Source organism: Fukomys damarensis, unplaced genomic scaffold (genome assembly GCF_012274545.1).
Source record: "Fukomys damarensis isolate Sample0158 unplaced genomic scaffold, DMR_v1.0_HiC HiC_scaffold_26, whole genome shotgun sequence".
NCBI classification, from domain to species: domain Eukaryota; kingdom Metazoa; phylum Chordata; class Mammalia; order Rodentia; family Bathyergidae; genus Fukomys; species Fukomys damarensis.
This window is the reverse complement of record NW_022900938.1, coordinates 18,885,421-18,911,515: the sequence shown is the minus strand read 5'-3', so window position 1 is coordinate 18,911,515 and position 26,095 is coordinate 18,885,421. Positions and strand designations below refer to the sequence as shown.

General features: G+C 32.2%; 1 protein-coding gene across 1 annotated transcript in view; it reads left to right on the top strand.

The window, feature by feature from the left end:
* Agps (alkylglycerone phosphate synthase) overlaps positions 1 to 26,095 on the top strand; it is a 163,636-nt gene that overhangs the window by 77,969 nt on the left and 59,572 nt on the right. The window contains exons 11-16 of the mRNA XM_033756298.1: positions 2,303 to 2,430; positions 11,084 to 11,135; positions 14,875 to 14,951; positions 16,673 to 16,785; positions 22,206 to 22,275; positions 23,948 to 24,009. Coding sequence (XP_033612189.1) covers positions 2,303 to 2,430; positions 11,084 to 11,135; positions 14,875 to 14,951; positions 16,673 to 16,785; positions 22,206 to 22,275; positions 23,948 to 24,009 — 502 coding nt within the window. The remainder of the gene's footprint in view (positions 1 to 2,302; positions 2,431 to 11,083; positions 11,136 to 14,874; positions 14,952 to 16,672; positions 16,786 to 22,205; positions 22,276 to 23,947; positions 24,010 to 26,095) is intronic.

Genomic DNA, 26,095 nt, shown 5'->3' with positions numbered 1-26,095 from the left:
AGGGGGAGGGGAGGGGGGAGAGGCTGGCCAGTTCCCTTTCCTAAGCTAATTTGAAAGAGGAAGACAGAAAGACAGACACCCTCTCCAATGTCCCTTTTCTAGTCTTATTAGACAACTTAGCCTCTATCTCCAGTGAACCTGCCTGTGCTCTCCCAATTACCTTTTTTACAGCAACCTTCATGTTTTTGAGAGTATTCTTCTTTTCCAACCTGAGAGTATTCTTAACTTCCATTCTCTGTTGCAAATGAAGTAATTTCTTTTGAAATGTGCTTAGGAGCTGTCTTATGGCCTGTTGCTCCTTCTGTAAAAAATTATTTGAACCCATGCCCTGGAGATGGTGTGGTGATAGTGGCATGTTTCTTTATGAGTGACACTTCTGCTTTAGCAGCTGAGTGCCTAAACCAAATGGGTAAGGCAAGTAAGTCATACAGGTTTGCTATTCTGACAGGAAAGCAGCTCACTGGAAGCAATGGCAAGGACAAAAGGGACCCTTAAATAGCCTTGATTGCCCTGGTATCAGTGTGCCCCATTGATGTAGAACCTTTGTGCCATCAGCTATGGCTGAGACCAAGAAGATCTGCCTCTCAGCCATGTCAACCAGGTTTTGTATGGAATAGAATCAAAGATGTTTTTTGAAATTAAGAAAATCTTGAGGTATATATCCAAGAGTAAGGAAGGCATGTGCATATAAAATCCTATAAATACACTCATAGCAGCATTATTCACAGTAGGCCACAAGTGGAATCCCAAATGTTCATCAACTAATGAATAAACAGAATGAATTATACAAGACAATTATATGTGGCAATTAAAAGGAATGAAATACTAATATGTGCTGTAATGTGGGAAAACTTTGAAAACCTGGTAAGTGGAAAGCCAGTCACAAGGGCACTTATTGTGAGATTGCCTTTAAATAAAATTTCCAGTGTGTGGAAATCTATGTAGACAAAATAGATTCATGGTTGCTTATGGCTAGGTTGTGGGTGTTTAAATGGAATGTGACTGTTTAATGGGTATAGTTTTCTTTTGGTGGGGGGGATGAAAATGGTCTCAACATAAATTATAATGACTGTTTTGTATATCTGTATATAGTTAGAGCCATTGTATTCTGTGCTTTAAATAGGTGAATTTTATTTTGTAAATTATAAGTCAAAGATATTAAAACAAAAGAGAAAGTTTAGTCTCTTTGTATTTTAAATTTTACAAGACATATCTGTTTTCCATTAATTGTACCAAACTTGCAGAGCTTTTATGATCATTCAAGTTATAAGATCTTATTGTATAATCTTAGTCAGAAGTCATGTGTATCTGTAGGGAATATATTGTGATCTAATGTAATTAACTTTTCATGGATTCGTACAAGTTTTTAATACTGTCTTGTACATTGATAAATTGCTCTTGGTAGGTCAAAAATTTATTGGTAGCTTTGGCTTTTGTGAAATTTTTATTTCTAGGCTTGTAAATTAGTTCTATAGTTTCTACAGTTTTTCTCTTTACACTTTTTAAATGGTTCTTCAAAAATGCTGATAATATTAATTTCTAGCATTTCTGTGTCAGAATCCACTAATTTAGAAAGCTTAGCTTTGTTGAATGTATTGCTTTTTAATCCTGTTGCTTCCAATATTTTGGCATATTTAGGTCATGTGCTTACATTTAACTAGTTTTAATCTTTCTCTCATATCCATTCTCCATGTAATAAAAGAATGTTTGTTTCATTGATGATCTTGTGCTACATATTTATGATAACTTGTCTCTGAATATGTTTTTATGTTTTTTACAAGGACATCTTAATAATGCTTTTGTCTTTTCTTGTATTCTCAGAAAAAAATGATAGTACTATTTTCTCAAATTTCTTTTATATTAAATTTTCCAGAAGGTTAGATTCTTTCACCCCAGTAAATTCTTTTCACAATAAAATGAGGCACACATATCAAGGAATAATCTGTCTTAACACATAATGAGATGTAAAAATCTATTGTTTTCCAAAATTTTTTTGTCTTTTAGTAAGTTGTAATACTTTAAAAACCATTTGAAAGAAACTTTCTTGGAGAAAAGTTACTTTAAAATGTTTTAAATATTTATACATAACTAAGAAAAGGCTAAAATTTTTTTTTGAAATTACAAAAATTTGCTTAATTGTTTATCTAAAAAACATGAATAACTATCATTCCCCAAATAGAATAGATTATAAATAGATTTAAATATGAGTAGTAGAATGAATTAATAAATAGATTAAATTAGATTTAAATATGATATAGAACTTGTCATGTGACATATTGGATTATTCCCCCTTCTTTTTCAGGAACTCTTGGTGTAATAACAGAAGCTACAATAAAAATCAGACCAATCCCTGAATACCAAAAGTATGGCTCGGTAGCTTTCCCTAATTTTGAACAAGGAGTAGCCTGTTTAAGAGAAATTGCAAAACAGGTAAAAAAAAAAAAAAAAAAAAAAAAAAAAAAAAAAAAAAAAAAAAAAAAAGGAAAAAAAGAAGATACACATATTTATATTTTTTAAATTCTGCTGCATAATTGTGATATGTTATAAGTAATCTTCATATTTAGTTGTGCTATATTTTTATGGTTTTTACCAGTTCTATGTGTAAAAATAGTATTGTAAAATCATCCCTTTAGGTGCAGTTAAAATTTGTTTCAGTAATTTTATTGTTATCACACCTATTTCTTGGTTTAAAGAGGGTTGTATGATTTTAAGCCAAGGTAAAGTATATACTTCAATTGCTGGTCATTTGAATAATTCTGTCTTTCATTGAGTATTATGTTTCTTAAGGTATTTTTTAATATTTTGTGATTAATAACATGATATTTATTGAAATTAGAAGTAATGGCTGATTATCACTTGTCCCAGAACTTAGCAATTAAATATAGGTAATCAAACTTCATTAATATGTAGAATGTACTTCTAGACTCTACCTTGTTGTATAATATTATTTAAGCTATTAAGTAAGATAATGCAATAAAGCACATATAACTACTTTAGCTGTACGCTAGAAAGAATTACTATTTTTTCTTTCCTTATTAAAAGAGCTTATATTATCAAGGTTTTTAAAGAAACTTAACAATGCCATGTAATATTATTTCTGTATTCAGCTTTGTGTGTTAGTATGGAATTCCTGCATTTCTTTAGGCATTTATTTATTGTTTGAACTGCAGTAGTTGATCCATAATTCTTATTGCAGTATTTCTCAGCAGGAAGGAAGTTGAGGGAATGTACTCAGCTCTTTCTTCTTGCCTTTTTTTTAAAACTCCTAGAGCTCTTTAATACTACTTATCCACTATGCTCAATTAAAACTTCTGGGCAAGGGAGATTTTTGATGTGATCCCTCTAAATCAGCTTTCTGGTTGATATCTAGAGCAGGGTCAGAGACACTAATGAAGCAAAGGAAAACTTGTTTAGCAAGTAGCCCATGTTATCTTTTTTTTTTGGCTACCAGGGATCAAACTCAGGACCTTGTGCTTGCAAGGCAGGTTCGGGATGCCACTGAGCTAAATCGCCAGTCCCTAGCCCCTGTTATCTTGGCCTATTGTCTCACCATCCCAGGACAGCCACTATTAATATTTAAAGAAATCGAAAACCAAAAAATAATTAGATTTACCTACATGTACACTGTTTCAGATGCTCTTTATTGCATATGCTCAATTTTGCTTTTTGTTGTTGTTGTTTTTGTTTTTGGAGACAGTATATCACTATGTAGCTCAGGCAGGCCTTGAACTCGAGTGATCCTCCTGCCTCAACCTCCTGAGTGCTGGGATTATAGGCATGCACCACCGTGCCCAGCTTGTTTTCTTTTCTGAGATGCTTATTCTATCTTGCAGTTTCCCATTTTCAAGAAGTCTAGGTATATGATCACCTAATTTAACAATTACATGTTATAATTTTGTTACCTTTAGTTATTTATCAGTTAGATTGCTAGACTTGGCAGAGACCCCTTAATTGCTTGTCTCCTGGGGTAGGGAGAAGATTCAAAAGGACATATGGTCCTGGTGTGGACTGTTCTAGACATCGTACTTTGGTTGTATTAAAGCAGAAGTAAATGTTAACAGTTGAAATCCTTGTGTAAGGTCTGCTAATTTACTAGAATTTTTTTTTTTTTAACGAGATACTGTATTATGATTGGGGAAGCTAGCATAATGAGTACTACATCATATCTGTTAGAATGATAGAGGGCAATAATATTTAAAGCAGAATTATTAAAGAAGATATGGAGATAAGTTCTAGGAGTAAATATTATTATACTAAAATAATGTCTGAGCTCTGAGCAGCAAAGTTCAAGTGTGCTCATACTTGTTTGTGAAATTTCCTATCACTTAAAGACCAAGGAAAGTATAGTAGCATCAAGTTTAAGCTATCCTAAGTATTTGGAAGTAAAAAAAAAAAATCCATTTATAGAACCTAATGGTTTTGCTTGTGAGTTAATAATAAGAAGAATGGGAGCTAAAGTGTTTGCCTAGCATATTGGAGGCCCTGGTTTTAGTCTCCAAAGCAGACAGACAGACAGACACCCCCCCACCCCAAGCAAATAAACAAAAATAAACCCTATACTGGATCTATATCTTGGAATAAATATAAGTAACAATTGGTAGAAAGTACCACTTTTGTATTCTATAATTAAAAACCGGTTTTTTTGTACTTGCAGTGGACACTTCTGGGCAAATACTGTGGATGAGAAAGCCTGCCTTACTTGATTAAAAATTCAGATAGATAATAGCTTATATTCGAGTATTTCTCTTATTCATGAAACAGTTCCTCAGAACAGTTCTTGTGATTTTAGGACATTACATTATTTTAGGAACCTACATATTTTATTTATCATGTGCAGATAGAAAGACACATGTTAAAATGGGTGGCTGATTTTACACTGCTTTAGGAACATTTGCCTGTCAGTTTACAGAACATACAAATCTATTGTGTCAAAAGTGGCACACTATTTGCTGCTCTTCTTTGTAACAGTATTCTCAGACAGAAAAAGTAAGAAAATTACCAGATTTTGGCACCAGTCATTGTTCAATTTGGGATTTGGAATTTCAGCTGATAGCAGGAGAATTAAGATCCATTAAAATAAATGGTACATGGTTTATGCTTGTGCCAAATTCTTGATTGAATAATGAGTTGGCTGCTTCTAATTCTTCACTGTCATTTCATGGCACTTCCATTTTTGCAATATTTTCAGACTCAACTTGCTTTTGAAATGAGAAACAATTTTGGATGAGTATCTTTTGGAAAGGAGCATACGTGATTGTTCACAGATAGCAAAGTGGGCTCTCCTTATGTTTTCATTACTATTCTTACTGAAGGAAATAAAATTAAGCAACCTTATACTGGCAGCAGAAGAATTCTCATAAGGTCTATCATCTGATCTTTGTCCATGTGAGGAATTGTCCTCTTTCAATTCTCTGCCTTGTGAAGAACTAGAAAGGAAGATTTAGTGGAAAATTAATGTGATTCTTTCTCATAAGTGGCAATCCAGTATTACTTCCAACTTTACTCAGTAGATGGGTAAGTGATTTTTAAGATTTCTCAGAGAACCGATTTCCTGTTGTAGTTTCACAAGCTGGGAAAACATGCTGTTTTTCAAATCAGAATATCAGTATCAGATAAATTGTTTTATTCCCTTTTATTATTTATCTGGAAATAGCAATGATGTCTTTACAAAGTTTAAAAGGAAATTGGAATGTTGAAATAAACTCAAAAGCAGCTTTAAAGTTTGTGGGGTTTTGTTTTATGTTTTCAATTAAAATTTAAGAGTTATTCCCTTGTGAAATTGAGAAAAGAGCATTTGTTTCTTTATTTGGGATCGAAGGGCAAAAGTATCTTTATTTGGGATGGATTAGTACTCATTGTCTTGCAAACTGTCTTAGTATCAGAACTAAGCTTTCAGAAAGAATTGAAGGTTAAAAGGCATCTTTTTCTCTCATTACCTTTTGACATGAATGGCCTTTACTACCTTCCATAACATTTATTGTGATTAGTTTTGGACTCTGAGATTTTTTTCTAGTAACTTTAGAGTATAATTTTGGATACATAGTTTATGAATTATTTGGAAAACTTAATTTATCCTTCAGGGATTCAAATAAATTGACATAAGTATTGTTTAGCACATACCTTATAAAATAATTAAAACATATTTAGCAGTAATTCTTGGGTATGTTTATTACATATAGGAAATGGGATTATTTTAAATCGTGTGTGTGTGTGTGTGTGTGTGTGTGAGTGTGATACCTTGCTCTTTCTGAAGCTGAGAGAATAACCCTAGTCAAATGCTTGGTTAATTGGATTCCTTACTATGTTTGATCCACCAAAATGAGGACCATTCTAAGATAGGTTACCTACCAGAAGCTACTCAGAACAAGTTATTTTACTGTTTGTAAACTGAAAATTGTAGTTAGGAAACTGGTCTTTTGATCCTTCCCTAAATATAAGTGGAAGGAAATAACCACACATATTATATATTTGATTTTTTGAAAACCAAGATGTAATTATCTTTGAAAAAGAAAGTTTTTGTTTACTATATAGACCCCCTGGCTGTAAACCAATATGTTATTTCCAATATGACCAGCCTGTAATATCAATAATCTTCAATAGAATGTGATTTTATCCGATATATTAGCTGTGATTAATAATTAGGGGAAGAATTTGTCTTTAAGTTTTAATTTCCAGAATTTTTCATTCAAAAGATTTAACTTTTTGGAACTTTTAAAATTAATTAATTTGTTGTCACCTCTTGCATGAGTTACTGTGTTCTTAATTTTATAACCCACATAGTGCAATTGAGAGTATGTAAGTTAAGTAGACATGGTTCCTGTCTTGTAATAGTTGCTATGGATACCACATACTGTGATACATTCTCTTTAAATTTTTGTATAGCATTGCACAGGGGGTTTAGTTTTGAAGCATTTGCTTCTGATATAATATGAGATAAGTAGATTATCTGTAATATAGTCTTTTGGCTCAAGAATTTGGGCTATTTGTAGACTACACAGAAAGTTTGATTACCCCTTGAAGAAACAAACCTTTGCAATTCAACGATGACTCCTTAGCAATGATGACAGAGATATAGAACCATTCACTGTTTATACTTTTATATTTTAATCTTTATGAACTGAGAAATAGTTGAAATCATGCATATATTTGTAATATATGTTAATATGGAATTCCTTCTGCCAGTAGCTAGCCACTTGAGAGATATATTCTCAAATAATATGTAGCACCTCAAGTGCTAAGTTCTGATTTTTCTCTGGCAGGAGCCATGATGTTCCAGAAAAACAAATTGCACAGAAATCTCTTGGTGTATTTCTTATAGGGATTGTTTTGTTTAATAAAATAGTTGGATTGAGAAATCTGTTGCTTTTTAAGTTAGTGCAGAGAATACTACTAATACTGAGTAAAATAAGACGAGTATTTTTTTTATTTTTCAGATTATTATTTAATTAAATTCTTAACTGTAGCATCATTAAGAGGATTAAATTGCCAGCAATTTGACTTGGTCATACCTACATTTTGAGGTCAATGTGGTTTATTCTTTGTTCAATTAAAGTGAAGATATTGATATTTCTTAATTAGTCCATAAGTCTTTAAAACTTTTCAGACTACTAACTATAAAGTTAACTTATGTACAAGTCAAATGACATGAGCGATTCTAAAGTTTGAATAAGCAATTTTTGTTAAATTTCTTGAATTTGACATTAAATCTACTATTAAAATAGGTTAAAATAGTCTCTCCTGTTAGTTATGATCACCTACCAGCAGGGGTCACTTTAACTCAAGGACCTTTTTCCCTTGTCTGAAATACAGTAGTCTCAAACCAACATACTGGAACAGCATGGAAGTGAATTTAGAGCTTGTTATTAGAATTTATGCCCTTAACAACTTTAAAAAGCAATCTTTTGAGTTTTTAAACCTACTCAGTTTTAAGGCAATAGAAACAATCTAATCTTAACTCTAGGTATAATAACTCTGAATATTTATTGAACAATAGTAACATCATTGTAATCTTTTGATTATAGAAACTTCTGTTTAGTTATAATGATAACTAATTATTTCAAGTTCTTAATAAACTTTTTAAATTTAGGATGATGCACAATGATTTACAAATTGTCATTTGCCAGAGGATCACAAACACATCTAGATGTTATTTTTCAATTTTATTGCTTTACTTATGAAATAAATTGAAAAAGTCTGTTTATTAATGTCTGGAAAACCTGGCACTATTAAAGTATGAAACTTTGAAGCTCTTGGCTTGAATTTGATAATTTTTTTAAAAAGTCAATGTTAAAACCAGTTTGATGTTAAAACCTACTTAGTTTGGACCAGTGATTTAGCTCAGTGGTGCTGCCACCTGCCTTGCAGGCATAAGGTCCTGAGTTCAATCCCTGGAACCAAAAAAACCAAAAAAAACCCCTATTTAGTTTAGACACTTTAAAACCAAAAAAACCGCTTTCTTTAGTTTCTTATTAATATTAGTCTCTTACCATCAACTGTGCCATCTCAGTATAGGTAGTAATAGTATGTCAGACAAGCTAGTATGTATGACTAGTTTGTGAGATTTAGCTGTCAAGTTAAACTGACATTCAGTTTAATTAAATAGGTGGGTCTGTATGGTTTAGCAAATTCCGTGAACCTTTCTTATTTTCTAGTTTTTAAATTTAGAAAGTTTAAGCATGCAGAACATTTGAAAGAATAGTATAGTTATCACTTTTATGTCACCCTGTATATTCAACAATTTTTTGTTTTATTCTTTATGTATGTATATATATTTTCTAAGGCATTGGAAATCAAGTTGCAGACATCATGACATTTAATTTCTAAATATTTTAGCATCCATCTCCTAAAAATTAGAAGTGTTCTTCTGTATAACTGCAATAACATTATCATATCCAAGAAACCAGTAATTTCATAATGCTAAATAATACTCATTCTGTAATCACATTATCCCAGATGTCCTCAAAATATACTTTATTGATAATATTTACAAACCAAGCTTTAATTAAGATCTACATTCTATATTTTAATTGTTTTAGAGAGTACCATTTGAAACATACTGTACTAAATGAAGAAACGAAACCTGGTGTCATTAGGCTTTGTGTATTCTGTTAGAAATTGATGTGCTCATTTTAATAAAAACATTCCAGATTTGTAGATGTGAAAAGAGTTTTCTTTCAGTATTTCAGAAATTGGGAACATTCTTAAAAGGATTAACCAAACTACAAAGATACTTTTATATCAATATTTGAAATTACTCAGGTTGTAAATTTTTTATTTCTTTATTGTGCTTTTAATAAGACTACAGAATAACAAGTAAGATGGTTTTCATGTAATTTTTGTTTCCCATGTTAATTTAAAGCAATGTACAGTATATATCTTAAATGGTTTTTTTGGAGGATGTGTGGAACAGTGGAAATAGTGCTCATCTAGCAGTTGGCTATCTTGGTGCTACTTTTGTCTTTACTGTTTTAACAGAGAACAGACCTTGGACAAATATTTTAACCTCACTGCTTTCATGTGTAAAAGGGATGATGCCAGTTCTGCTACCCTGACAGGGCTGTTTCCTTATATGAAATAAAGACATAGGACAGGAGCTTGGAAAGCATAGGATTCTTTAAAATGTAAAGTTATGATGTACATATAGAATTATTTAATACTCTTTCTTAAGTCTTGGCAGTGGCTTTTTAAGAATGAATTATCCAATCTTTAGAATCAAAGGAAAATAAAGTCTTCAAAGTTAGGATCATATTTAGTCTTTTTATTGAGTGAAATAAAATTTGTATTATTTTATAAGTATTAAATATTCAATTTAAAGAAAATGATAAAAATGTTATAATGTATTTAAGTTGTGTAATTTATTTTGAATGAGTCAAATTTGTGTTGATATAAATTTCATTGATAAAAATGAGAAGATAAATGTTTAAATTTATGGAATTTGTCAAAATTTTGTGGTCTAAAAGCAACCTCTTGCAGAACTTTAGCCATGTTTAAATTTGCATAGAAAATTAAAATCAATCCTGTTTGAGGTTCAGCTCAGTTTAATTCTGTAAAGAAATTGTAGCTAACTTGAACTTTAGTATTTACATTGTAGTGTTTTATCATCAGAAATTAACATGAGTGCAGGTTGACTATCCCTTACCCAAAATGCTTGGGATGGGAAATGTTTCAGATTTTGGAGTTTTTCAGACTTGAAAATGTTTCTATAGCTGGGCATGGTGGCGCATGCCTGTAATCCTAGCACTCAGGAGGCCGAGGCAGGAGGATTGCTGTGAGTTCGAGACCAGCCTGGGCTACCCAGTGAGTTCCAGAGCAGTCTGAACTACATAGTGAGACCCTGTCTCAAAAAACCAAAAGAAAATGTTTGTATAGATTTTACCAGCTCAGCATCCCTGATCTGAAAATTCAGAATATTTCAGAAACTGAAACATTTAATGTAGCAAAGTCAGAACTTAAGATATTTGGGATATTGGAGCATTTTAGACTTCAGATTTTTGGATTAGTAATGTTCCGCCTGTATCTGCTTTCCTCAGTTTTCTCTCTTTGCAACTTTTAGCAAGTGCCTAAATAAATACAACAGTGGTGCAGTTTTTGATTCTTCAGATAATCTTATTTTTCACAGTTTTGTTGATGTTGTCATACAAGTAACCTTGAAAGAACTTAGAAACCTGGACCCTCTCTGGATGCCTTTTCCATTTAAAAGGGATTATAAGAAAGAATAAATAGAAGGGAAAAATTCCTAGAGTTGTCTATAAAGACATTGCAGATAATTTTAAAAGTGTTTCTTGCACATGGACATTTTCACCACCATTTTCTCATTTTAAGTGTATCTAAGACCTTAATATGATACAGTTCATAAATGGTGTGATTCTTGAGGTTCTGTTATGTATGGAGGCTTTCTCCATACATTTTATAGAAGCCAGTGATGTTTTTTCTTCATGAAGTTATATAGGTTAAGATTCTTTTCTTCTGTAATATTTGAAACTAAGTTCTTGATCTTTTTAGTACAAAAATGACATTTATGTTCTACATGTCTAGGTTCTTACTGTATTTAATGAATACTGTGATCTTTTCCTTTTTCAAACAGAGATGTGCTCCTGCATCTATCCGCCTTATGGACAACCAGCAGTTTCAGTTCGGTAAGTGTTAAGTGGCAATTTGAGAATCTTCTCATGTAGTTGAAACTTGCAGACCTAGAATGATGAGCACCAAAGTCCTCGCCCATTGGGACTACCCCATCCAGAGAGGGGAGACAGTTATGTGGGTGATGAACATAGCAGTGCTGGGTGTTGTGAGAGGCAGCTACACTGGATACTGTTAGTGAAGAGGGCTTCATTCGTTTTGACTTTACTCAAACTAAAGAGCAAAGAGTCTAAAAAAGGCTTTTGAAGGAGGTTTATGATTGAACTCAGTCTTCAAAAATGAGTTGAAGATTTGCCAGAGATTGTCTTTTCTTCTCTGCATGTTGTACGGTGATCTGAGTTGGGGTGGGTGCCTCAAATAGAGGGTAAATAAAGGATGTTAGAGAAAGCTGGATGGGCCATTTAGGGCTTTCCAATATGTTTAGATTTTTATCTTGTCAGCAAGACAAGTTTGTGGAGGAAATGAGATTAGTCAGCTCTACCTTTTAGAAAGCTCATTCTGGCAGATACAGACGTGGAAGAGAGATGATGGGCGGTGGGACAGTTTAAGAGGCAAATTTGGGGTATACATTTACTTTGAGTAAAGATGTAGCGATGGATGTAGATAGACTTTTAGAAAATCAGTTTAACCAAATGGATATCAGATGTTAAAAAAAAGGAAGAGTTGAGGACAATGCCCAGATTTGATTTGGTTGATTAGTAGTAAGAAGTAGAAATGGTGCTCTGGGTAAAAGATATTACAGTGGGTTATAGCTAAAGTGCATTGCGATATTTGGGTGGGGAATTCAGTAGGCAGTTGTGTATCAAAATATTTTTCTTTTTCTATTTTGGCTAAAATATTAAACTTTTGACACTAATCATGTTTTCAGTTGTATTTTTATAGCTTTCATACACTTTTCATATGCTGAAATTTAGAATTTAAGTTTATAGAATTTAAATACCCTCAAAATGGTTCCTAAAATTATGGAAATGACTGCTCAGTAATGAGTACTAAAGGTTAAGACAGGAAGATTTTGATTGTTATATTTAAGACCAGTTTAGACTTTAGGGGAAATGATTATTATAAGTATATATATTTATAAGTATATGTATTTATAAATATATATATTCCTTTGCATGTATACACACACACACACACACACACACACACACACACATGAAATCAGATTCATAACATATCCAGAGTTAGTTTTTAAATTAAATTCTTCTAAGTCACAGTGTTTAGCTCTTTAAGTAAATACTTTCAAAATGCTATAGTGTTGATAAACAAAAGTTAAAAGTAAATGTCTCCTGTAAATAATGAGATATTTGAATGCAAATCATGCCTTCTATGTGTTTGGGCCTACATTCAGGCATATAGGTCTTGAGATTCATGTTATATATTCACATGTCATTTTAAAAAAAACACACACACAATATAGGGGCCAGGGATTTAGCACAGTAGTGCTGCTACCTGCCTTACAAGCGCAAGGTCTTGAGTTCAATCCCTTGTACCACCAAAAAACAAACAAAAACATGTTATTGTTGTAGTAAATTATATGATAAATGACAACATTTGTAAAACTAAAATTTGACCATATTTTATTTATTATACTTATAATTGGGGTCTAGTTATAATTGGCTTTCCTTCCTGTTCCAGTTCTCATTATACCTAAGAGTGTGCTTACAGACTCCCTTCTAGCTCCACAGTAGGTCCTAGTCTCGACTGTGTTTCCTCTTCCCTCTGCGCTTTACTGAGCCACCGATATCATATAGATCTGATCATGTTTCTTGGTTGACTATAACCTTTTTCATTCCTAAGTGTCCTTTGAAGTGTTTCCATCAACAAATTATTACCATGGGTTTGTGATCTAGCAACCAAAAGAATAGTGGTTCACAAGGGGTATCAGGACTCTGTAGGTAGACATCTTGCTGATTCATCACTGTTTGTAAAGTACAAGCTGTATTATTAGTTGTTAATATTTTTAATATCACCACTTCCTCTAGTACAACTGAGATTGAATTCCATCTGTGTGACTCCGAAGCCCAAGACTTTTTCTGTTGTCTTAGACCACTTCTTTGAAGCCTACATAATCATATGTAATTAACATACAGTTTCACTCTCAAACTGTCCAGCTAGTAAATTTGGAAACTAGCTTGCTATAAATGTAAAACACACTAGCTGGAATATATTTAGACTGTTATTAATTTGATAGCAATATTAATTTACGAAAAATTAAAGGTACTATCCTCTAGCTAATGCAAATGCTTGACCTACTTAAAAACTAGTATCACTTTCACAATAATTTATTCTTCAAAACTCATGTTGGCTCAGTATTCCCAATATATGTGACTAATTCTCACCAGTAAAATGGAAATTATGCACATAAATGACAGTGGGTTAAGGTGAACATTGACCCTTAAGGATTATTTAAGATTAGTTCTATTTGGTACAGGAAGTGAATGTTTAGATGATGTGTTATTTCTGACTTTATACATTCTACAAATGGTATCTTTTAAAGCACTGGTTATGCTTAGAAGCATCTCTGGTAGGTTAGAATAAAAAACAAATCCTGTAGATATTTTGTTTTTGATCCAGGAGCTCAAAAAGATTGCTAGATTGATCTCTATGTAATCTGTAGTTTGTTTTGTTGCTTCATTTTTGTGGCTCAGTTATAGCATAAATATCTAACTCTTAGCCTCTGGTTAAGACTTACATTACTTGGTCTTTTATGTAACACAGCTTCTTTATAATCAACAAAACTATGGTAAGTAAATATTTTAGATTCATATACTCAATTTTAAAAATAGACTGGGAAAAAAGGTACCAGAAATAGTTGTAGAAACAGCTTGCTTACTGTTTGCATTTTTAAAAAGGAAATTCCTATACTTTAAGCAAAATCCCAAAACCTTAAAGCCTTTTTCTAAAATAAACCTATTTGGAGATAATTTTGGATTTACTAAGTAAAAGACTTTAAAATTCTTTGTAAAAATTCTGTATAAACGCTAAGCCATTTTTCTGAATTGGGCTCATAGCACCACATCCAGATGCATGATTCTTAAATGTAACAGTCATGGGAATGGAGAAGTTGCTGCTCTCTGGAAACAATGAGAAAACAGTAAAAGGTTTTCATTCAATTAAGCTTAATCTGCAGGCAAAGATGTTAATTTAACAGACTCTGAAACACCATTTTATGTTATTTTGGCAATTTTAACTCTCTGGGTGTGATTAAGGAAGCAATTGCTAGTTTTATGCCAAGAATTCTGGATGAGTTAAGAATTAATTAAGAAACTACCTTAAACTTTGCAACAACCCCATATTTAGTTATAGTTCTGAGTGACTTCTAATAATTAAAAAATAAAAAAGTAAAACTAGCCACCACTGGATGTTCTTAATGAAATAAAGATTAATGAAGTAGTTTTATTATGTACAACTATCATTGAAACATAAACCTAAACTATGTGTAATATTAATTACATATAGTAATTTGAGTTAATGAACTGATAATGGGTTTTGTAAATAAAAAGTTTGTGACTTTTGAAAGAAAAGTATATGTGTGTGTGTGTGTGTGTGTGTGTGTGTGTGTGTATAAGTATATGTATGAAAGTATATATATGTATATATGCCTTTATATGTATATATTTAAAAATTAGTCAAAACCTTTTACTTTTAGGTTACTAAGTTGAGATAGCCTTGTGTTCTTCCAAAAACCACAGAATTTGCTATTAATTTAATATGAAATGTTTTCTCTTGTAGGTCATGCTCTTAAACCTCAGGTTTCCTCTATTTTTACATCATTTTTGGATGGATTGAAAAAATTCTATATTACAAAAGTAAGGATTTTTATATGCTAAAATTTTAAATGCTCAGTATATACTATGTTTTGTTTCTGCCTTCTCAAACTCACCCATTATAAGGATGTTTTTCCATGTTGCTGCATATTTTATAATTACTGGGTTTTTTTTATATTGGAGTAATATTTTATCAAGACAGTCATGCATTCCATTTTAGAAATTTCCGTTTTCTGGTTTTGGAGTTTCTAAAAATAATTCTGCATTGAATGGTCTAACGCTTATAACATTTTTTAATAGTACAGACTTCTTTTAACCTTTGATTGCTGAATTGCTTTCCTAAAAGGTTATACTAACTTGTACAACCATTAGAGTGTTGTCATAATGACACATTAAAGTGTGTCATTTTTGTTTGTTGTAACCTTGTTAGTGCATCTGGGTTTTGTTGTTGTTTTGCTTTGGTATACTTTAAATTTAGCTAAGAGGAAATAGCATTTTATTTTCATTGATATTTCTTGAAACTCCAGTGATATTGAACACTTCTATATTTTTTAGATATAATTTTTCTGATATAGTTGGATATGATTATTTTGTCAGGATGGCAGATTCTTGTTTCTTCTTGGTGCTTTGATAGGGGTCCTTTGACTAGTAGAATTATTAGATGCTCTTCATCATAAATTTCATAAGTAAATGTTTCTAGTCTAATAGGAAGTTTTCTGTTTTAGTGGTAATGTTTCTCATTTTCGTATTTTTTCTTGTGATCATTTGCTTCTAAGCTTAGAAAGGTCTCCTTTTCTTCAGAGATATGATGAGGGCCATTTGCTTCTCCATCTCTGTTTTGTGTTATATGACAGTTAAATTTTTTCTGTTTTATTATTTAAATGCATTTCAATTTTATAATGAGATAAATATCTAAGTTAATCTTTACCTCCCTCCCACTACCCACTTGCCATCCAGTTATGTCACCACCATTAACTAACTCTTGCTTCACTTACATTGGTTTGCCATGCCTAGGATAATCTTTTATAGTACTTATCCACTAAATGTTCTTCATTTTAACATGTAATTCTTTTTAGTGACCTTTTTGTTCTTGAAAAATTAAATTGATATAATTGTTGTAAGTCCATTTCACCTCTCTTGTTATTCAGAATTTCCTTGTCATCAGCATCACTACCTTTTTATTATTTTAGAAGCTATTCATTTCAAAAGTCCATTAGAATTGGAATGAGCTAACATTAATTTGAGCTAGCTAGTATTGACAGGTTTGTAATAATAGTTTTTGCGTTCAGGAGCATGTATCTTTCTTAACAGGCTTTCATGATGAATTGATATGTTTAGATTAGCTTTGGTTACTTCTTTAATATTGCACACAAGATTTTTGAAAAAATATTATTTAGTGAGTAATCACTGCTACATAGGGATATTGTTGGGCTTTTCCTCCCATACTCTGACTATTTTTGTCTGTTTGTACTTTTTATTTGATTCTCACGAAGTATTTCTTGTGTTTGCTTGCAAATGTCATTATGATTAACACCATGGCATACTTTGAAAGATGTTTTTGGTGTACTGTATAGGTTTGTTACATTGTAATGGCTCAAATAGATGCAGAAAGCATTCTTGTTATTGACATGTAAAGTTTCAAAGCTTTTAACAACTTGTACTAGAGTTTAGATCAGAGGGAAAAGGGAAATGTATTTTGATTTGCTATTTTGCAAAATAAAAGTTATCTGTAATAATATTGTTTTACTTTTTTTTTTTTGTAGTTTAAGGGATTTGATCCAAATCAGCTAAGTGTAGCCACATTATTGTTTGAGGGGGACCGCGAGAAGGTTCTTCAACATGAAAAACAAGTGTATGATATTGCTGCAAAATTTGGGTATGGTTTAAGTTCATAATATCAAGAGAAAATTTAAAATTGTGATAGCTCCAAACATTTATTAATGAACCAGGCATTAATGTGTCCAAATAGTTTGCTTGTCTGCATGCAGTTATTAATTTGAACTTAATATCAAATTTGTGATAATTTATGAAAGTAAATTAAAAATATTATTTTGGTTTACTTCCAAAATTTACAGTAAGTTAGATTGACATATATTGCTGTTGTGTAATTATTTATTAGTATATTATTTTATTATTTTAGACTGTTTTTTACTAATACCAATATGGTGATATTTTGTTATATGTTATGTTAGAATAAAATAGAAAAAAATTCATTGTCACGTTATTCTTTAGTGAGAAAAGGGTATGTATAAAATATGCTATTAGTATGCTTTTAAAAGGAAATTATGTTTACTCCATGATTTTTGATTAATTATCTGTAGTCCACCCCCTATCACTTACTGTTTTGTTCTGATATAAAGAAACAGAAAACATTTCACATGTATAACCTGCTGAGTAATGACAGGGTGGTTCTTATCTGCCTGCTTGATGGATTATAAGATTGATAGATGAGAACTATAGTGGAAATGCCATTTATCAGGACCACAGGGGTTTTTTTTTTTGAAGTACGTAAACTGTTTTCTAGATACTAGTCATTAACCATCTTTATTTCAGAGGTTAAAGTATAATATACATTATTCTTAGTGTGAGTTCCCTACAAATATTTCTGTTCTATCCCTTCCCTTTAAAATAATAAATCACATGGAGCTGTGTTTTTGAGTGACCCTCTTTTGTGTCTCTTTTTATATACAACTTCTATGACTTTGAATTTAAGTATGGTATTCTTAGAATTAATTTTTAGTTCATTTTTGTACTTTTTTGAGTAATAGTAAATCAGTTTTATCCTATTCTGAAATTGGCAAGTACATTTTAATTTTTTTAAAAAATGGTAAAAGTTTGCTAGTCTTTCACCCTTTCTCTTCCTACAGTATCTTTTTTGGGGGGAATTGCAGTGTTTTAGTTAAATTAGTTTAAAGTAATATGTTACACAGATACTCATTTAATGACTAACTTGGAATTCAAGTCATTTTTTTTCTGTTTGAATTTTTGAAATGTGTGTGCTTTCTTTCCCAGAAGGAGTTTAGCATTGTATGTACCTATTTTTAGTTTCTAAGTTATATGAATATGATTAAGAGGCTTTTTTCCCTTCTGAAAATGGTATGAGTCTGGACAAAAGTAATTAAGGAGATTTAAGTTGAAATCTTTTATATCTGCTCTAGCCTTAAATATTAGTGATTGAAACTTAAAAAAATTTTATAAGGAAAATTTTATGTTTAAATATTTAATTGGGATTTCAAAATTTTCCAGAAGGACTTGAGGTAAATTGGAGAGGATAGTTTCCTGTAGTATTTGAATGCTGAATAGAAGATTAAATTTATTTAGTTTCATCCTCATTCTTCCCCTATTCCCATTACACACACACACACACACACACACACAATTATAGTTTGGAGCATCTAGCTAATCATTACTAGTTAGTAATGTGCCATATTTGCTGTTTGACTAGGGTAGGCTGATTATAAAAAATGACTGTTCTACTTTATTTGTAATTGTAGAGCATGACATATCTCTTCTTTGGGGATCACTGGTGAAGCCTGGAAAATACTAGGTGCTAGATTAAATTTTTGTTAAATGAATTAAGCTGAATAATATATTTTTTCCTTATGTCTTTTTGTAATTCATTTATTTCTAATTATTCTACTGCTTGTAAGAAAGGGGATTGAAATCTTTAGATATTTGTTAGTTTTGATCAATATGAGCCCCTGTGAGTATCAGTAATGCCAGTTTGGTTTTCTTATGTAACTGTCCATTCGCAACTTAAAAATAAATTTGAATCTTTAAAATAGCAGATGCAGCTCTCTTCAGGTACTGATACAAGGCCCCCCAGAACTGTTGATTTAATTCTAGCAATTTTGCTTACTCTAAACAAAATTTATGTAATTTTTTATTAAAAATAGATTTAGTGAATAAGATATCAATTTAAAGCAAAGATAAAATGTTTAAAAAACTGGCTCATATTGGGGTGCCATTTTGGCTTTTATTTGTTCCTTTCTGCTATAATTAATATCTTAATGTACTTTAATTTTGTCTTCATTTGGATAAGAAAATCTGCTTTGAACAACTCAGATTTTCATTAGAGAGATGATTTAGGACTGTTTTGATTTTGTAACACTTGGAAACACTTTTGGGTTTTCTAGCAGTGGTCCTGTTTGCCCACCAGTTTGCTGTTGACAGTAATAATTTGTTCCAATTATTGAAGACTAAGGGATTTTTTTTTCTTTTTCTACTGGGAATTTGACTTAGGATGTTCTGCAGGCAGGCACAGTGCCACTGAGCTAAATCCTTGGCCCATAGATTTTTTTTCATTAAATTTATTGGTACATTTAAGGTAAACAGTACAGTTACATTCATCACTGGGATATTGTACCTCCGTGTAATGTATCTTGGCTCTTGTTTTTTCCCCATACCCCTGCCCTCCCTTAACCCCCTTCATCCTTCCCTCTTTACAAAGACTTTGTTTCCATTTTTTTCTTTTTCTCTATTTCCCTTTCCTCACCCTTCCCACTTCCCCTTCTCCCTTAGACCCTTTATTTCTATTCCAGGGATATTTTTCTTATATATGGTATCCTTGCTTGCCCAATCCCGAATCCTTAGTCATTTCCTTTTTTTGCTTAACAATTTGGAGAAAGGTACTATAAAGTTCCCTTCTGCTAAAGTTTTTATGTTAGTCTAACTAGTATATTTTATTTTTAGACATTATTAATCTATCCTTTATTTGCTCTTTTTTTTGTTTTACTTCTGTTCCCATTGCTTAAATAACTGAAATGGATTGCCTTTAACAAAGTACTCTTAACAGTTCAGTGTTGTTTTCTGTTGCTTTAGCCTTTTTGCTCATTGCCTTTCACCCTCCCTTCCAACCCTCTTCAGTACCTTTGAACATATATGACCCAACAGAACGTAGTAGTCAGACATTGAATAATCATACTTAAATCATACATCAGCTGTTTATCTATATTTGCTAGTAATGCACTTTTACTTTACTAAGAACTGAGCAAAATAAACACTCCTTTGCAGTGCTCATGACAGGTGTTTTGACATTTACCATAGAACTAAAGGGAATGTGTTATCATTATTTTTAAAGTATGCTTAAGTGTTTAACATAATTTAACACGAGAGTGATTAGGTTCACGAGATGGCCCTTTTTTGTTTCTTCCTCATTGAGTTTATCGGTACATTTTAGGTATACAGTACAGTTACATTCATTATTGGGATCTTGTACCTTTACATGACAGGTCTTGGTTCTCATTTTTTCCCCCTGTCCAGATGGCCCTTTTATATAAAACAATTGTCTCTCATTTCTCTTTCATTAGTCTTCCTAGTTTTCCCTCATGGATAGCTTTAAATATCAGAATTCATGTTTGAATTTGTGAGGAGAGCAGGAAATAGGGGATGTATGTTGCTACTTTAAAGCAATTGGAATCTAAATGTAGTTTTTTGGGCTGGGAATTTAGCTCAGTGGTGCCGTGGCCTGCTTCACAAGTGCAAGGTCCCAAGTTCAATCCCCGGTACCAAAGAAAAAGAATACTTAAATGTATTTTTTTGGAGTGGCTGCAGAAGTGGCAGTTTAGAAGCATTTAATTTCTAAGCTCTGTGATTATTTACATATTGTAGTATAAAGTAATTCTAGCTGTAAGCCTCACAGCTTTGAAAGCTTAAAAAAAAAGTTCCAAAAAGCTGAATTTGCAGGAAAATTTGATTCGAAAAGCAAGCCCAGATTCACTCTTCTTCTTTGGGTTAATTTAGAATGGACATCCAGTTTCAGTTTCTTTCTGTGTTAGATTTTTAAAATTCATGTTTCTGTGTTTGTCTCATGGATTTGGTATGATATGGAGCATGGTACAGCTCCTTCTCCCCTAAATGTTGCAACACAATCCAAAAAGCTTGGACTGGGAGCTGAAAAGGACTGTCTCATCCTGATGTAACAAAGATAGGCTTACTTACTAATGGTCACACCTTTAATTCCACCAAATATCATACCGAGCACGCTCCTTTTCAGAGAATCCCAGCATAGGTTTGTTGTTTCCTTTTCTAGCCTTCAATATCTTTTCCTTTCTTCCTTCTTCTAGGTCCAGGGTGAATCCCTTTCTATTTCCTAGATCTGTAATAGGTTTTTTTTTTTCCTTGTCTCTATTTCATATTTAAGCTGCAGTTTCTGCAGTCTTCCTCCAAGCATTTCCTAGAACAAAATTTTGACTTTTTTTCAAATGTTATTTCATATTTCCTGCTACCTTTAACCTCACATTCAACCCAGAATTGTTTTGCTGTCTCTTCTTCTCACTGTCAGCAGCTTGACCTAAGTTCTTTCTTGCTTGCTTATTAGCACTCATTAATACAATCTCCTTCATTTCATTTCATTTGTCAAGTAGTTCTAGACTAGGGCTGCTTCTATCAAGTTGTTTCCACTCATTCTTGATGACAGTATTGTGCACATATCTATCTATAGTAGTAAGTCAGGAAATTCTGATTCAGCCTGTATGTTCTACCCCAAAACTGCTTTAAAGCATTTGTATAGAACAAAGGGTATATCTATAATGTATTATTTACTTAGCATAAAATCCAGCAAAACTTCAGAAAAAGAAAGGATTTAATTATGTCAAATGACGCCATAAGAGAGATGATTCCTTGTTTAGTTTACTAAAACAAGTTAAAATTGATCTGCTAATGGAAAAAGAATAGTAACTATTTACTAAAGGTAGTGAAAAGCAGTATTCATTTGTTATCTTTTAAAATAAAATTAACTTTCATAAACTAGAGTAGAATTTTCCACAATGGCATCTTATAGACACACAAAAATTTTGGGGTTTTGGAGCATTTTGGATTTTTCAGCTTATGGTTGCTCAACCTACATGAGTAAAATAAGAATATTTTAAAGTATTTTGTTATGCATTTGAATAATAAGTTTTTTGAAGCTTGTTTTTCATTGCTAATTCTTTCTCTGCTATTTTGACAACATGAGAAATAGTTGACATGAGTCAGTTTTATTAGTGTGGTAATGAAAGTTTGAAAGTAATAACTAGATTGAAATATTTAAAAAGTTTTTATTTTTTTTTATTTTTTTGGTACTGGAGATAGAATTCTGGACCTTGTGTTGGCAAGGCAAGCAGCAGCACCACTGAGCTAAATCCCCAGCCCTATTAAAAATGTTTTTGGATTTTTGTTATCTGAGTAAGGTAAAAGTGAAATGCAGTGTAGTGTTTGTTAATCTGTTAAGCAGTTATTTTGAGGTATATCAGTCTGGTTAGTTTTACATATTTAAATAGCTCATTTAAAACATGTTAACTTCTTTATAAATTACAGTGGATTAGCAGCTGGGGAAGATAATGGACAGAGAGGTTATTTGCTGACCTATGTCATCGCATACATACGAGTAAGTTAATACTTCTCTTGTCATTTTCTTATGTTATGAACAGTACTTCCTACTTTGTGTAAATAAAGTTATCTTTTTTATTTTCTTAGAACATTTAATATACTGTAATTTGGTACATTATTTTACAGGAATCCTGGGTTAGCTGTGACTTTTCAGAACCCCCTTTAAACTTTCTACTTTTACTTTTTCTCTCTCTCTCTCTTTGACATAGGGAATACCCTCTGTAGTTCAGGACAGCCTGGAACTCATTAGGTAGCCTAGGCTAGCTTCATACTTATGGCAGTCCTCCTGCCTCAGTCTCCTGAGTGCTAGGATTACAGGTGTGCAGTACAACATCTAGCTCTACATATGCTTTTAAATAACTTAAATATGATTTAATGTCTTTCTGCTTTTTAAAATAATGGAGCTATTGTCCAAAAGTTGTACTAGCCTTTTTAAACATTAGTTGGTTAGAACTCTGTTTTATTTGGTAACATTTCTTACTTTATAAATTGTTTATATAATATATAAATAATATATATGTTTTTAACTATGTCTTAAAAATTGATATTAAACTTATTACTAAGTTGTTATGGTTCACTGGTGATTGTTATACAGAAATAATTTATGTATATTTGAGTGCTAAAGTTTTTCTAATTGTAGATTTTCTGCGTATGAGAAACTTCATTAGTCATTTGAAGTCAGCTATTCTTATATTCTTTTTGCACTTTTTTCCCTTCATTTATTTAGTTTTCATGCCTTGACTAAAACAAACTCAGATTTCTTTATCTTTTTCTGTTCTTACTGGCTTACTTTTTTCCCCCTGTATTGGCTGCTGTGTAATTTAAATTATCTTATTCTAAAAGGTCATTTCTCAGATATCCTACTGAGAATTTGGCTTTCCCTTATTCCTCCTCTTCTCTACTTCCTATTCCTTTCATCTGAATGATGAGTTTTTATATTTGTTTGTTTGAGTTTGTGTTTGTTTTGAGACAGTGTCTTGCTATGTAGACAGACATGACAGCATCTTGCTATGAACTCTGTGTAGCACCAGCTGGCCTTGAACTCGTGGCAATCTTCCTATCTCAGACTTCAGAGTGCTGGGATTACAGGTGTGTGCCACCATGCCTGAACATACTTTTTTTTTTCCTAACAGTACTGGTGATTGAACTCCGGGCCTTTTCGCTGAACTATGTGCCCAGCCCTTTTTGTTTTCTTTTATTTGGAGTCAGTGTCTCATTAAGTGGCTAAATTGTGCATGCTAGGTTCAAACATATGACACTTCAGCCTCAGACCTCCCAGAGTGCTGGGCTTGTGGGAGTGCTCCCACTGTGGCTTATTTGTTATTTAAGCCACTAAAAAATCTATTCTTCTAGTCTTCTCTATATGTGCATAGACATTTCCTAGAGAGAGATTCCATTCCCTGAAGAAATATTTAAGGTCCTATTCTGTGTCAGGCACTCGGTTAGCTAACCAAGGATACAAAAAGAAGCAAGACAGATCAAGTTCCTGTCCTCAGAGAGGTTCTGCCTAATTCTCAGGAAAAACTTAGTGCTTTTAGGAGACAGATAGTGGAGAGCAGTAGAGATTAAAGTACTAACTTTAACTAATACTAACAATTATCTGAAATACTAATACTATTTTTGATTATTTCATGTGTTGTAGTTTTTGTTATTTTTGTGTGCCTTAACAGGACCTGGGTTTGGAGTACTGTATAATAGGAGAATCTTTTGAGACTTCTGCTCCTTGGGACAGGTAAAATATAATAAAATGCCTAATATTATTCAAATATTCATTATGAATTGCTGAATTAATGTATCTCTATGTGTGAATATGTAAAAGTTAAACATTTTGTGAAAAAACTTTGAAATAAGATATGTACTTTTATTTTAACTTGTCTTTTCCACAGTGCCACATTTTAAGCCCCACCTGTTTTGGTTGGGAGACAGATTTGTGATGCAAAAGATGATGATATTATTGATGTTTACATTTTTGAAAAGTCTTACTAAATACTCAACCACTGTGTGGTTCTACCTAGCTTTGATTTAAATTCTTAAGTGATTGATAATGCTTCAATATTCTCTAGAAATTCCTGTCAAATTATACAGCTCATTAGTACATATTTAGCTTTTGATATTTGTATGTGTATATATGTTAAGCAAGATTTTAACTTTGTAATTTTCTGAAAGAAATCTAATTTAAGAAATTAAGTATAATTTTTATCTTTAAATTTAAGCAAAACTAATATAATACTGGAGGATTTTATAAGAATTGGCTGAAATAGGTAAATGGAAATAAATATCTAGGTTTTTTCACAGGAAACCGACACATAGACACACACAGTACACACACAATACACATGCGTGTATTGGTTAGGAAATTAATAATAAAAAATGATTAGGAAATAGTTTCTCTGGTGTGAAAACTATAATTGTACATAAGATCCTAATGATATGATTGACAATGTGAAATAGGAAGAAAAGGGCTAAAGGTGTAGGGAAAGTGGGAAGGGTAGGGGAAAGGTAATAAGGGGAAAAGAAAAAAATATGAGAAAATGAAAAAATGGAAATAAAGTGTTTGTAAAAGGGGAGGGGAGGAGAGGATGAAGGGAGGGCAGGGACAAGGTGAAAAAATGCGGACCAAGACCTGTCATATAAAAGTACAAGATCCCAATGATGAATGTAACTGTACTGTCTACCTAAAATGTATCAATAAACTCAATGAGAGAAAAAAAATGATTAGGAAATGTGAAGTAGTTTTGTTGAAAATGTACTTGGAAGGGCCAGGGATTTAGCTCAGTGGTTCCACCGCCTGCCTTGCAAGCACAAGGACCCAAGTTCAGTCGCTGCTGCCAAAAAAAAAAGAAAATGTACTTGGAATTTTTCATTCAGTAATAAACTTTTTAAGGAGACTATCAATGTGTTTTTATTTTCTTAAGAGTATGCCTATATTTTTCCTTACTGAATTTACAGAATATTTTAAACATACAATAAAGTTTATCAGCTTTAACAAATACTCCATAAATTTTTTGTTCTGATACTACCTATCTTTTTTTGGTAACCGGGATTGAACTCGGGTCTTTGCACTTGCAAGGCAGGTGGTGTAAATTCCCAGCCCCGTGATATTACATATCTTAACATTTTGTTCTCTCCCAATGTTTTTGTCTTTGTTTTTTGGATATTTTTGTTTCCCTAGGAAACTTCTTTTTTTGCATTTGTTTGTGATGGGTTAGTACATTGGTACTCATATTCCATATATTGTTAGATAATTACCAAATTTATTGTATCTTTGTTTTTACAATTTTTGATGCTCATTTTTAACAAGGGGACTAAATCTTATAAATCAGAGAATTACCAGCTATTGACATCTAATACTTTGAGCAGCAGGAATAGTTTTGCAGCTCTTCCTAGTGGTTTCAAAGACAATTGTAGTCTTTAATGCTTGGTTTCTTAGTTCCGGCTGCTTATATGGAATATCACAGACAAAGATTTTACTTCTCAGATTTCTGGAGACTTGAAGTCTAAGATCAGAGTGCCAGCGTACAGGCTGTCTTCCTCATTTGTAAATGTCCATCTTCTCATTTTAGCCTCACATTGTGGAAAGCAGAGAGAAAGGAAGCCCTTTCTTATTTTAAAAGGGCTCAAATGCCATTCATGAGAACTCCAGCCTTGTGATTACCTCCTAAAGGCCTCACCTATTAATGCTGTCTGTCACTTTGTGGATTAGGCTTTCAATGTATGAATTTGGGGGCAGGCAAACGCTGCAGTCTTTATGGCTAGAGAAAGTGGGTTTATATTTTGTTGTCTCTTAAGCATTGTAAATTACCTCATCATCAGTTAAT